The 15,333-nt window shown below is 37.6% G+C and overlaps 1 protein-coding gene and 1 non-coding gene across 2 annotated transcripts in view; both read left to right on the top strand.

Annotated features, from left to right (window-relative positions):
• Positions 1-9,379, top strand: part of LOC129729370 (uncharacterized) — a 50,534-nt gene extending 41,155 nt beyond the window's left edge. The window contains exons 3-4 of the mRNA XM_055687894.1: positions 8,378-8,496; positions 8,569-9,379. Of these exons, the coding sequence (XP_055543869.1) occupies positions 8,378-8,496; positions 8,569-8,826 (377 nt within the window). The 3' untranslated portion in view covers positions 8,827-9,379. The remainder of the gene's footprint in view (positions 1-8,377; positions 8,497-8,568) is intronic.
• A 5,514-nt stretch (positions 9,380-14,893) lies between these two features.
• LOC129733508 (U11 spliceosomal RNA) lies at positions 14,894-15,048 on the top strand. The gene has a single exon (XR_008729584.1). It is a non-coding gene; the product is annotated as a U11 spliceosomal RNA (small nuclear RNA).
• Positions 15,049-15,333: the final 285 nt, after the last annotated feature.

The following is a 15,333-nucleotide window of genomic DNA, read 5'->3' as shown; positions in this document are numbered from 1 at the left end:
GACAACATTCTAGAATAGAATGCAAATTGGAATACCGAAAACATCGAGAGCGTCACGGAAACTGTCCAACTTTCTATGCTAATAACTAATTGAATCAGTTTTTAACGGATTTTTACCAAGTCCACGAAAATGCAAAAAATTTAGATTTTATTTTATATTTTTTTAATTATTAAGAACAAACACCATCTAACATTAATACTTTTAGAACCAAGACTACTTTGAGGCCGAAAATCGACCACCAACTCCATTTAAAATTCCAAGATGGAAAACAGCCTAAAATGGCTGAATGGCACCCGAAATGAGTATTTCCGGAATCGAGTGAATTCCATAAACCGGAAATCAGTTCTACGCCATTTTGAAATTCTAGATGGTGAACATCCAAAAAGGGTCAAATATCACGCAATATGGACATTTCCGTAATCGAAATGATGTAAAAGCAAAACAAAGCCTTCGTTATACACATCGTCAAACACATATATACTTCGCAGCTGTTTAGTGTATAGGACTATTGTGGAGTTAGTGCTACGAACCTACTGAAACTAACAGTCTTCTTCCGAGCCGAGACTCGAACCTACGACGACTGGCTTGTTAGGCCATTATCGTACCTCGGAACCAGCTGGGAGATATATGATGCAAAGAGGCCAAAAATCGACCCCAGATGCCACATTGAAACCCAAGGTGGTGACTTCCGGTTTTTGAAAAACAATAAAAAATATGGATATTCTCAAGATTGAGATGATGATCAGTGTCCGTAGATCGACTCCAGACGATATTTTGTAAGTCAAGATAATTAACTTCAATTGTGTTCATTCTTTAACATATGGCAAGAAATACATAAAAAAAAGACAGGCTGACAGGAAAATGAAATTTTAACATTCTTTAGATTATTATTGATTCTTTGATTCCTGAGTTATTGGAATACTAGATTATTGGGTTTTTGAATATTAAAATTTTAGGAAACTTAACTTTGTGTATTTTATGGTTTTAGAAAATAGGAATTTGAAATACCTATTTACATTACATGTTGTCTTGATTTTATTCTATTATTTTTATCTCGTTTCGATTTAGAGGTTGTTGCAATTTTGAAGTAGGATTATCGATTTTTGGTGTTATTATGTTCTATTTGAGGATTTTCAGTTTGATAGAACTATGCAATATTAGATAATAAACCTTCATTCGGCTAGTCAGATTTTTGTGACATTTGAATTTCAGATTTTTGATTTTGGGATATTTAATTTTTTTTTACATTGAATTATTCAGATTCATGTTTGTTATAGGAGCTGGACTTTTGAAATCCTAGATTTTGGGATACTACAATTATTGGATTTTTGGATATCATATTCTATAAATTCGTATTTTCGAGTTTGCAGATTGTAAATATGATTTTGCGATTGCAAATTATAGAAATTTTTGAAATTTTTTAGTGTAAGGTCATATGAGATATCGGTTTATAGCAAGTGATTTGATCCAATAGCATGATATAGGAATTAAAATTAAGGATTACCCTAATAAATTTCGGTTTTGCTCTAGGGCTCAAATTGGTAAAAGTTAAAGATTATCCCCAGAGGAAAGCTGCACCTGTAACTTTCAGTTACTGTCAACTGTAACGTTTGCACTCACCTTAACCTTAGGAAACATCACATCCTAGAGGCATTTATTTCTTCCTCTTGTTCTCATCATACTTCCTCCCTCTTATTTTTTTTTCTTCCTTTTGATGATGATAAGAAGGTTCCTGCGGTTAGGCAACAATCCTTCACATGTGAGGGGAAGGTGCCGTTGTAAACCATGGCATTTTAGCCAACCCTCTCCCAGCTGGTCTCGAGGCACGATGCTAGCTTAACAAGCCAGTCTCGGCTCGAAAGAGACTGTTAGTGTCAGTTGGATCGTAGCGCTAGCCCCGCAATTGTCCTGTACACTTAACAGTTGGCTGCAAAGTCTGTGTATAATAAACAGAAGGTCGAGCTCCGATACAAAACGTAGCACCAAGGCTTTGCTTTTAGCCAACCCTTTGATATCTGACATTTCAAATGGGGATGTTATTTTTTGTATTAAATGCTTTTATTTTCGGCCGAAAATACACAACCCACAATCTCTTATTCTTTCCGCATACTTTCCGGGTAATCAACTCTCGGTACCTAGAGTCCAGAAAAAGCAGACGGGATACGAGAGGGGTTCTATCCGCGGAAACGGACGAGTCCTTGTCTTCGTTCATGCTGGATGTGTGAACCACAAAAACAGAATCCCATTTACCAATCTAGTACAAAAACACAAGAAAGAAATTACTTAGCTTCTAGCCGTTCTGTTCTACAATCAGCGCACGGGCGATGCCAATCTCATTCCCCATGAACATTCTTGCAAACAAATGCTCGGCAGTGAAAACAATTAATTCGCCTCATATATATTCACAAAACTCGGCCACTTGTTAATGTTGGATGGCAATTTTAAACATAAAACCACATGGTGCTCCCACAGATCGTTATTATAAAAAATGCAACAACAGATCTGAGCACAGCATTCAATTCATTAGGTCGTACTGCATCTCTAGTCAAAATTTCAAACTTGTACGGTAAACTCGAAGGCTCCTTTTGAAAGTCGTGAGTACCAAAAGTGATAATAAAACGACAAAACGCTCAGTGTGAAGCATGTTTCTCAATCACCAACTTTTCAAAACGTTTATATTTCATGATATTTACACCTGGTGGAAACATTTATTTGAAAATGTCACAGTGCACAGTGTTCTGAACTGGAGAAGTCGTAATGGTTGTAGATTTGATTGTGAGAAATTGATTCTATGTACCCAGTATCTTCTGTAAGTTTGTTTCATAGAACAAGGCGTCACTTGTTGCCACACAGCAATCCGGTATCTGTACATTGGGCGCCGCTAACTGAAAATTTAGCGACGCTAATCGCTAATCCGCTAACAGAAAAATTTAGCTCGACAATCGCTAAACGCTAAACCTCTGTTAGCAGAACTTTCGCTAATCACTAATCGCTAACTTATTAACTCGCAAATTGTCACTTGAGGATTTTGTGAAAATAAGAAGCAACAAAAGTGATTTTGGTTGTATTTAGAATAAATGCTTTCAGGAATATTTTTAAAAACACGACGTTATTTTATTTGATGTGTGTGTTTTACAATGAGTGTTTCAACGTTTTAGAGTTTGACCAGAGATGCATCCAACGAATTGGATATGGTGTACCTAATACACCATCCCCCCCCCCCTCTAGGGAATATCGTCAGTATTGTAGTTATGTTAATCACAAACAACAAATCATTCATGCAGTTAGTTACACTGTTTAGGGTAATTGCTCCATTATTCATTCCAACAGCTAATTGCACCTATATTCATCTTATTTCTCTCATTTGTCCAATTTGATGTGATGCCTTATTATCAAGTAAGCCAAATCCTATAAAATGATATTCTATATTTAGATAACAAGAAAACACAAAATGAATCTAAAAATGCCATGATTTGTTATCCAGATGCCCTGAGAGCTGTTATTTTACTTTATTCGGGTCAACTACTTGTACATGAGGCAGTTCATTACCCGCGGCATAATCAAGCGTAGGAATAGATGCATCTTGTCGACGAGCACACGAGCAGACTCGGCGAAAGTCACCCGAAACGAGTCTGATTGGGTGTAAGTTTTCACACTCTTGTCGAGTGATACTAAATGCAGTTAATTGCAAGCCATTATCTTTACCGGTTGAAGCCTGGAATCCCTAAACAGCCCGGTTCCGGTCTTCACGGTTGAACTCGAGTCACGGCAGCAAACCGCTCAGCCAGATCCTCGCAAATTTACATTGGATTCACAGCTTCTACTTTGAGCCGAAAAAACACAACCCACGGCCTCGTCCTTCTTTCCGGATAATGTGGACTATTTTTAACTCTCGGTGCCTTGTACCCGGGAGGAACAGACGGGAGACCAAGAGGGGTTCCATCCCTGGAATCGAACAAATCATTGTCTTCGTTCATGCTGGAGCGTGAACCACACACCCTGTAGCCGCTCCCATCCACAATCAGTCCTGCAAACAAGACGTCCGGCAGTAAAAGACGATGATGTGCCTCGTTTGTCTTCAATAAACGACAGAAGTGAGTAGAGGTGCACACAGGCACACGACACTATGAAAAGTGAAAAAAAAAAATTGCGACCGAACACGACGATAGTTCAACTCGACATGGCTAAATGAAATTAATAACATTGAGAGTGGGAAAGTATGATAAAATAATATCATGAAATTCGAACACTTACTAAAGGAGAATGACCATTTTAACCATAACAACTGCTAAGACGAACAAGAACTGGCCAAACACCATGTTTTTATTTATTTTGCTTTAGATTTTAGTGTTTTAGATTATGGAATTTTAGATTGCGTCTTAAATTTCCATTTCTCTGAGCAATAATAAAAATTTTCCCAATTGTAAGTATCAAACGATCAAAAATATCACCAAAATTACCAAAAATCCTCCGACGAGAAATATAATAAGTGTCCTTTGGAATCATAGACGAAAAATTCAAACTATTAGGAAGGAAGGGGGTTTAGCGAAAATCTATGCTTAAAATTTGTGTCTACTAAAATCTAACGGAAGAGGGGCCAGTACGTGGTTTACGGATAGCCACTTGACAAAATATCTCATCAATAGTTTCAAAATACATAAATAATTTAAACATTTTTTACTTTCTTCGGATTAGGGGTTCATTATTAAAAACCATTCCTAATATTTCACTGTCTCTTTAACACAAATTACTTCACACATATCACGTTGTCGCATCACATTCCACATCTTATCACCTAAATGCCCAAGAATGAAAATGCCCATATCGACGGAATATATATAGTTTCGTAAGCTGTCAGTGGTCACGCACACGCCAAACGCGAGTTACTAAAACTGTCTTCTTTCCTAGCAAACTATGAACCTGAGGTACACCAAAGTTTGTTATTTTTTCATGTGTAGCAACTAAAAGTTACCATTGATTGCGTTTAGTCCTCTACACACCTCCTCTCGCCTGATACGGGCCCATTGAAGCGTGAGGAAATCAGAGTGAACTCAGTTTTAACTTTCTTAGACACACGTGTTATTATTCGCACATAGCTAAATGTTCTGATCCAGTTGCATCGACAAAAACCGCCAAAAATATAATGTTTCGCTGAAGACAGAGAAAGATGATTTCGGGATGTTAAAGGAACGTAGTGTCATAAATAATCAGCATGTCCCAGAGATTTGAAATTAACCAAACCACTATCAGTTGATTATGAACGTCAATCTATAGTAACATATCCAATTAGTCCTGTAACATCATACAGCTTCATCAAAATTAGGTAGTTGAGTGATGACATTAGACAGTACCCGACTATGAAAAAGTCAAGTACATCATGGGTAGGGACAGTGGTAAATCGTGATTTCGCGGAAGCCGCGAATTCCGAGAAATCATGCATCAGCCGCGAAATTACCAAAAAATCCGCGAAATGCCGCGAAAACCAGCAACACAGATAAATCTAAAGAATAATGGGCAACTTGATGGCAACGCGAGGCCTTTTCCTACGCAACCAATAAGATGGAATAGTACTACTGCTCTCTTACAACGAGATTTTGTCAGCCTGGGTTGAATTGTTTTCGAATGGTTCGGATACTAGATCCTCTTCGGGCAAAGATTTTGGTGATGGGAGACCAGCATGATAGAGTTCCAGAGTGTGTAAAATCGAAGTTGATTGATGTACCTACTTAGTTCAAGTAGCAAACATTGCATATTTAAAAATACGCAACAGTGAGATTGATATTATAATTTTGGTAAGTATTTGAAACGCGGACGGTTTCTTAAGGTTTTCCGGATGGCAAATAAAAATCTATAGATTCCCGGAAACTCGGTAGATGCGGAATGCAGCGTGAGTCAAAATATGATTGAAGACAATTTGACAGTAGTTTGTTCTGCAAAGAAATCATGAATCGTACGGTTAAATTATCGTATAATAAATTGACTAAAACAGTTTTTTTATTGTTTTTACCCAAAAGAGCACATCATTTAGCGTTTTCTAAAGAAAAGGTTGCCGCGAAATTACCGCGAATTCTATATATTTGCTATTCCACCACCCGCGAATTTTTAACTTTTTTGCCGCGAATTACCACTGGGTTATTTAGAACAAAAGCTCCAACGTAATCCTTTAACTATACTCTGACGTTCAAACTGTACGGTTAAAGCGATAATTCATTTGCCAGTATGTAAAAATATCACCAGTTAATACGTTATTAAATAATAAGATATTATGTCATTGTTTTATAAATACAGATACAGTATAAGCTTACACAATTTGTCATTATTTTGAAACATGATGTCAAATTTGATTAACGGTTTTTATTCTAGATGTTTGAAATATCGCCATGTAGTTTTCGATTTTTCTAAAATCCAACATAGGTACTGTCCTACAAAAACCAAGCATTTGATTTGTTTAAAAAAAAAAAGAACAAAACAAATTCCGAAATCGACGTAAAAAACCACTTGAGTTCCGAAATTCGCGTAGAAAACGTTATTTCCTAAAGGCTTTTAACCATTTCTGCTAAATACTTTCGAAAAAGGATTAAAAGCAGTGTTATTTTCACCTACGAAATGAGCTGAACATCACGGAAAAATATAAAACGAACGATCCTTAGACATTCTAAATAAGCGATTTTAAAATGAAATGCCATTAAAAAATTCCGCGTCGAAAACGACTTTTCTGAAAAATCTGCTTGGAATCCGAACTCTAGGCTTTGCCATGACTATTATAGAGTACGGAATCAAACTTTTGCACGAGTGAATGATTTCTGGATTAGTTCAGTATTTTATCGTAGGCAACTATTTTGCAAATTGTTATGTTTTTCTCGATCACATTTGTTTTTGTTTGTTTTGTAAGTTTTACTCGAAATGTAACCTCATACAATTGAAAAATTGAATTCTTATTATACAACGTCGAACGAAAATTAATAAATCATTAGATTTTTTTTCGAAAATGGTTAAATAATGGAAAAAAAAAGTTCTGTGCAGTGGTTCCGTATGGGAGGCAAGATATTCATTAGCCTTCAAATAAACGATCAATCCCAGCATTTTAATGATACACTGAAAGAAGGATGTTTCTCACAGTTAAGGTCAACATTTGAGTTTCAAATTAGCGTTAATCATCTGCATCGAATTGTCGAATTGTCATAGTTGAATCTTGATTCCAAACTAGATTTTTCGGGCTGTTTTACAGAAACCTGGAGTTGCCGTCTTGAATTTTAAAATAATGTCCTTCGATGATTTTCGTCTTTTGGTCATCAATCACCCTGATTCCGGAGATTTTTATCTCAGGCGGTATTTGACCTTTCTGGCTGGTTTTCTAGAAACCTGCAGTGAACATTCCGAATTTCAAAATGGCATATGGGGCGGTTGCGGAAATACATATTGGATGGTATAAACGAAAGGATTAGTTTCAAAAGGATCAAAAGGATATTAATATTTTTTGGCTACCAAATCGAAAATTGGTCGCAACGATTATTTTTTCATAATATAGGTTAATTGGATTGATCTTGATGATCTTGATAATCGGTTCAAAAAATTTCACTTGGTTGAATGACTTCATTCAATAAATTGAAATATCATTTTCTGCAAACTATTCTCAAATCACAACTTGATTCTGTAATGCATTCCGCGTTATTTTCAACACATGATGAAAAAAGTCCCACACACGTTGCTGATGCCCCGGAAGGACAACTTTTGTGGGCGAGGAAGTGGAATTTAAATTTTGTTTTCGTAATTTCCCTTCACGCTCATCGGATAGTCCTTCAGCATTCGTGCTAGGAGAGGTACTTTTCACTGTAATATATCTATACCGTCGGTTCGCTCTGAAAATGTAATATGGCGAGTAGAGGGTTTCAAGAGAAAAAAGTTCTCCTTTCCGGTTTCGTCAGATCTGGTCACGAACGAACCCAGCAGGTTCTAGGTTAGGCAAATGGAAAAGTTTCATCACCTCCGACTGAACTGCACTGTATTGCACGACTTTGTTCGTATTGCTCGGACTTTTTCGATCGCGATAGGCAAGAGCCTCTAACGAAATATTGACCAATAAGCCATCAATGTTTCGGAACTGTTTTTTATTACAATGTTCCTAATTTTACACGAATAAAGAGAACTAGTCAACAATGCTGTAATTAAAAGTATTTTCATTTTATCCCATAATCGATTTGGCGAGTTGGCCACTTCGTCGTCTGTGAGCAGCCGAACTGTAAGTCTGGCCAATTCGACTCGATGGGATTGAATTGTTCTACAGTTTGTTTTGAATCAGAAACAAATCCTCAACCGCAGCGCGGGACGGAAGAGAAAACTCGTTTTCTAATCAAAGCTGTTAATCTTTTTATTCTAGCGGAAAACTCCACCGCCCTTGCTGCAGTCGAAGGCAGATACATCAAGGGAGACCCTCTGAATGGTTACTACGACTTTATAATCACCGAAGGATCGTACAAATTTTGGGCGGCTTTTCAGGTAAAGGAGGCGTTTTTTTACGCGGTCTTGCCGCACTGTGAGCGAGTGAGATTTAAAACTTTTTGTTTCCAGGTGGCTACAGCAGTGCTCATCATTTATTCTACCTTCGCCGCAATCTATTACTCCAAGGTAAGCCCGCTGACGTCGGATTACGACTATATTGACTATCTGAACGGCGGTAGATCCTTTGCCGGTAGTCGACCAGCAAGCGGAAGAAGTGGCGACGCAATCAGTGACACTTGGGATAGGCTGCTCAATAAACCGTGGTTCAATGTAGCCACTCGGTCCTTTGGATTTATTATGGACGCAATCGAGCGAGTACCGAAGTAATTAGGTTACGGTCGGAGATGTTTGGAATATTTTTATGAAACATTTGATACGTGTGTGCAGTAAAAGTACCTTCGAATGTTTCATTTAAATTTCAACTGCAGCTAGCAAAACTTGAACTTTTCAATACACATAAATTTCATTTCTAATAAGCAGGAAATGAATTGATGCTTCAAACCAACTTCAAAATCGAATAGATTTCCAATAATCTTTAGGAGAACTACACAGTTGAATGATTGGAATGTAAAAATACAGAACCAAACCGGAAGTTTAAACAGAAAGTTATTCATTAAGGTAAACATATCTTGGGAATTCTCATTTTTTCTATGTTAAATGTGGAATGATTTATGTAAGAGTATTGATGAGTTTAATCCAAAATGTAAAATATTTAACTTTACTGAGCATTTATTAGAAATTTTCTCTTTCTCTAAAAACTTGCTGTCGAAGTCTTTAATTTCAGTGATTTGTATGTGGTTAATATGAATTTTCACTTAATAGCACCATGAGGATAAATCCACGAAAATACAATAATTGTCTAAATATACGGAAAAATGAAAACAAACGGCTGTGTTTCCCTGGAGAGGAATTTAACTTGAGAAAATTTTCCCCTCATGTATTTTTTTTCATTCACTGTGCCGGAAAAATAAATAAATAAATAAAGTTATCATTTTGATCTAAAACATAAAACAAAAAGTGCGGACGTCAAAAAAGATTGCAACGCAAAGTTATGGAGCCCAAAACATGCATGATAACTAGATTTATTTAGAAACTGCGATTTAAGTATTATAAGATTCAAGATTTTAAGAAATGAACAATACAGAGAAGAAAAAAACGAACATCTTCAATAAAAATTGTGTATAAGTCACGAAGTTTTAACACTGTCGAAAAACCAATAATATTAACAAAACAGCTGACTTTTTTCCTCTTCCAAATTTTTGAAGGGACCCTTCCCATACATGACATACGATGAAAATGAAATTTGTAACGGCCCAACTTCCAGACCAAGCCACTAGCAACGTGACAAGCAGCTCAAACCGCTCATATTAGTAAATTTGAAATAAACTACTACTTAGTCAGTTCGTTTACCGACCGTGAAACTGTGTTCTCGTGAACCATAATAATTAAACAGATGAAAAACTACGAAATCGCTCTGACAGTCGGAATCCGCTATGATCACAGCTTTGGCTCATGCTTTTCGCGTTGGATGGTAAACTAAAATAATGGCAGTAGCGAAGGTGTTCACCTGCGATGATTGGCTAGGGTAATACATATAAACCATCTCAAAAGCAATTACTACACTTTGTCTCTGGCAAGCATTCGGTATCACCTGCCGGAGCGAGCCCTTCGCTCGTCGTTGTTTATCGAGAAATGTTAGCTAATTGGATCTGAGAGCAACGCTGCTAAACTTTGTGACGCTTGTCGTAGTGGCTGTTGTTATTGCCTGTTTGTAATTTCCCTTCGCCAGAAGGATACCGCCAGTTCTAAGTTCTAAACAATAAACATACTTTACGAGCTAATGACATAGTTTAACGTTCGACACCAGATACATTAAAACTGTGCTCCGAAGTGGCAGAAACACATGTTCTCCTAATTATGACGGCAACCGCTAGACGGGTGCATTCAAGCCAACCCATTAAATGTAGTTGGATTGAGGTGTAGTAAATTTTGACCTATTTAGTTTCAATTTTCCGGGAATAGAATTACCGATTCCGATCTCGTGCGCTTCATTTTCGTTAATCAAAATCATATTAGCAGCTCAAATTTCAGCTTCAGTGTGCCAAATTCTGCCATGCGAGAAATGAATGAAATTGAATTACCTTTCGCGCTTCCTCAACTAAACACAGTGAGGCCGGCCGAGGGCCCGTCTATAAGCCGTTGTCTCCTGGAACCGTTTAATGCCGACTCATAAACCACAAACCGGGAATGGTGGAGCTTCCAGGTTGGAAATTTTCGACTCAGCAGGAGGCACGCCGGGAATGTTTGTTGATTCTTCAATTATGGTTAAATTGTAATTAAAAAAGTGTTCAACTTGGGAAACTTTTGCGGTTGCTGGCGAAGGAGATTGGAAATTGCTTCAGTTAGTATGTTAATTTCGTGCTTGAGTTGGTAATTGAATCAATTTTCGGTGCGCTCATCGTTGGCGAACGGTTAATTTGTCTAGGAGGGGATTTTCCTTATTCTGCAGGGATTAATGAGGAATTGATAATTAGGAGCTTCCGTTGGACGGACGATCGATCGAGTTATGTTGACGAGGACCTGATTGTCTACTTTCGGTTCGAGAGCATACGTTTCGTGGATGCTCGGAGTTGAAGATTATAATTATCCACTCAGCACAGAACGATTCCCTCAGGCATTGAAAAAAGGTTTCGTTTACCTTACTTAAAAGGGAGGACATGGAATGAAAGGGTCATCCAAAGCTCTATTGCTGATGAACGGAGTCGCTACTCCCTATAAAAATTGTACACATTCCACAGCATTGTTGATGATACTAATCACTACGTTCCAGCTTTATATATATAAAGTTGTGGTAAAAAGTTCACTTCGCTTCTATTCTATGCCGTTGTTGTTGTTGTTGCTGTTGTTTGTCGGCGTTGTTATAATCGTTGCTCACTCACGGGGGAACCGAACAGAAAAGTGCCACTTTTCCCTTGTCCCGTTGCTGGCATCGTTGGCTACTGTTTCCCATAAATCTTCCTCCATTCCATTGTGCACAGATCGAAACATAGCAAACGTCGGTGATTCGGATCGTTGCGCTGGCACTTGGTGCTCGCTCCGGCCATCGGTGCTGTCAGACAAGCTCTTTGAGGTTTAAATTAGAACCTTGAATTAGCGTTGATGATTTTCGTTGATTAACGCTTCGGGTGATGCGGAGAGGAGTAGATGGTGTTACTTTATGTTTAGTTTTGCGACCGATTTGAATGGAATGCATATGCTAATAACAATCCAACAGATCAAGAATATCAAAAATTGTTTTTGCCTTTAAATATTCTAGAAGAATTTCTCATGTTCAATTTCTTGAATTGAAGAATAAGTAAAAATTTATAGCATAATAAACTTTAAGCTGTTTCAGAATCACAATGTTTTTCATTTTATTATTCGTGAATATATGTTCTTTTCATGTGAAACGATACAATGAAACCCGGTGAAGATCTATGAGGTTAGCAATGCAATGGTGCTATCTAACGATGCGAAAGAGATTTTAATTTTGAGGTGATTCCGGGGAACTTAAATAATTTTGTTGTTTTTTTATTAGAAGATATATAAAAACTCGGCCCAACAAAGTAATATATTCTCTAACTACACATATAGAGATCATGAAAATTGGTTTCTCAGTAAGCAAAACACGGTAAATGATAATATATTTCAAAGAACCTTATTTCAGAAAGCTGAATTATTCACAAATGGTTGGGCGCAACTTTCTGTGATCTGAATACAACTTTTCTAATTAGTTTGTTTCCTACAGGGTGTTTTTAAAATGCTTTGATTTTTAATGTTGAAAAAACATATCTTAATAACTACCAACCCAAGCGAAATGATGTCGAAGACGATGTTGAAGTTAATTGGTTGTCATTGAAGGATAAAAAACCTAAATTAATCCACCTAGCGGTCAGACCCAGCCTTTCTCATTCAAACTTTTATTTGTAAAAATAGATTTACATGAACGCTTCAATCCAATAAATGTATGTCACTCTTTAGGTTCTAAAATATTGATGTTGTAATCTATACATATAAAAATGTAGTCCGGTCTGTCTGTCTGTTTGATCCATATAGGCTCGAAAACTACCGAACCGATCGACGTGAAAATTTGTATGTAGGGGTTTTTGGTCCCTATAATGGTTCCTATGATAGTTTGAGACCCCTCCCTCTTCTGGAAAGGAGGGGTCCAATACAAATGAAACATACATTTCTGCACAACTCAAGAGCAAACCAAGCAAATGAAACCGAATTTGGCATGTGGATGTTTTAAAGGGTAATAAATATGTCCATAATGGTTCGACGCCCCTCCCTCTTATGGAAGCACTTGTTTCTGCACAAATTTCTGCACATCTCGCGAACTAATCAACTAAATGGAACCATATTTGGCAGGTGAATGTTTTGAAGTAGAATACTTCTTTCAGGAAGTTCGGCTACATAGGGATGTGAAATGAAAATCTAAAACCGAAGAAAGTGAAAAATATGTCCAATTTCAAATGCTAATAAATCGGTTAGTATTCGATGGATTTTCTTCGTTCTTGCAGCCATAGATTGGAAAATCTTCTAAGATTCATCCCAAAATAAGATAATTGTAATTCTATTATTCACACTATTGTACTATTGGAAATAGTCAAGCCTTGTTAAAACGAAAAATTCGACCTCTGATTGGTAGTTATATGATTGCTTCCCAAGCACGGTCGACAGAATCATATACCTTGCAATTGAAAACATGCTATTTGGCCTATATAAGAGCCTCAGTTTCAGCCGAAGCCGCTCATAATAGTTCTAGACAGCGACAACAGCAGTCGTCCTTCCTTAGCAGCAGCACTAGCTCTGTGGTTGGTCACCACGTCTCAGGAGCAGCGCGGTTTTTCTCAGCGTGTGTCGCCGGACTGCCATTATTCCCCCTGTGTTGGGGCAGCATGAAGATTGCATTGAATTGGATTTACGACAACACAAGCAAGCGTTCTGTGTTGGATCCTAGCAATTTAAATCTGTCGCGCCCGTCTAATTCACTGAATGTGAAATAGCTTCCACAGTGCATGTTGTACGTGTATCTTAATTCCCCCATTGTTAGGGCAGCTCAAAGGCTGCGATCAGCAACCGATTTTGAACCGCAAAATGCCTTTTTGAAGACAAATAAACAAGTAATCGAAGGTTAATAATTTTCTGGTATCAACACAAGCAGACATTCTGTGCGGGATGCAATCAAATTCTGTTGCAGTTGTATAATTTTAACTTTATTGAGGTAACCCCCCACTGTAAGGGCAGCGCAAAGGCTGTGATCAGCATAAGCGATTTTGAATAACAAACTGCCCTATTAGAACACCCTCACAAAAGTAGTTAGTTCGACTATGCAGAGCTAATGTGAAGTCGATTCAATCAATCAGCATGAACAAAATTTCGTCGTCTCCCAGCTGCTAAGTTGCAACATGATGCAACACGCAGCAGCGAGCAAACGAAATCGCTTGATGTTACAAGCCGCAATACGGTTAGGGGTTAAATAAAGTATTCTACTTCAACCTTGCGGTCGTGGCTTTGCACACAACCCTCCTGTGATTTTTTAGTGGTAACAAATATGTTCCATAATCGACTTCAGGCAACATTTTGGATATTGTTTTTGACACATTTTGCATGTGTAGGATAAGTACAACGATACACCGTGCCCCAGTGCTGAGTCGAGAAAATTTTCCGCTCAAAAAGATCCTCGACATCGCTAATCACAGAGCCACGGGGACCACAAGAAAGATACACAGGAGCTGAATTCGACCACAGATACCATTTTGAATTCTAATATGACGACTTCCGGCCACGGAAAACCAGCGGCAAACGACCAAATACCACCCAATATGGGTATTTTCGGAATCGTAATGATGCAATTGTAGGATGGCAACTTGTGGTTTCTGGAAAACAGCCAAAAATGGCCGAATTCCGTCTAACATGAGTATCACCGGATCTAGAATGATACACAGCAGCTGAAATCGAAAATGATCAAATTACACCCAATATGGGTGTTTTTTCAACCAGAATGACGCTCAGAGGCCAGAAATTATTTTTCAATACCATTTTGAAATCCAAGATGGCGACTTCCGGTTTGTGAAAAACATCCTAAAATAACCAAATACCATCCAATATTAGTATCTCTGGAACCAGAATGATGCAATGAGCTAACAAATGACCTCAGGCACCATTTTGAATCGCTAAATGGCAACTTATAGGAAACAGTCGAAAATGACCAAATAATACTCAACATGGATATTTCCGTAATCGAGATGATGCATAGAAACCAAACATTGACCCTTGACACCATTTTGAATTTAAAGACGACCACTGTTAGTTTCTGGAAACCAACCAAAATAACTAAATACTTATTTTTCAAAAGGGTGCTTGCTCTACGTTTATATGGAACACGCGATCGTCTTTCTTGAAAAAGGATTCGGTTGGGTGAGGTATGGTGATCAAGACATACCTAGCACGTATTTTTTTTCTCCGGAAAGCTGTTGACTGCTAATAATAACTAAATACTTCCCAATATGAATATTTCCGGTGTCAGATTGATGCCAGAAAATTTGCTGAAAATGACCGAATACCACCCAATATGAATATATTCAGAACTAGGGCGATGTACAGAAGCCAAAAGTCGAGGATGTTGTCATTTCGAAAAAACCAATAAAACCGATAAACCAAACGATTTTTTTTTTGACTTTGAACATATCCTATGGCCGATTCGTCGTGCATTTGCAGAATTTGAATACATCGCAAGGAATCAATGACTTTGGAACGTTCAAATAGTACACAACCACATTTAAATTATGT

The sequence above is a fragment of the Wyeomyia smithii genome, chromosome 3, assembly GCF_029784165.1.
Source record: "Wyeomyia smithii strain HCP4-BCI-WySm-NY-G18 chromosome 3, ASM2978416v1, whole genome shotgun sequence".
NCBI lineage: Eukaryota > Metazoa > Arthropoda > Insecta > Diptera > Culicidae > Wyeomyia > Wyeomyia smithii.
Note: the sequence above shows the minus strand (reverse complement) of the source record. Positions and strands in the feature narration are given on the sequence as shown.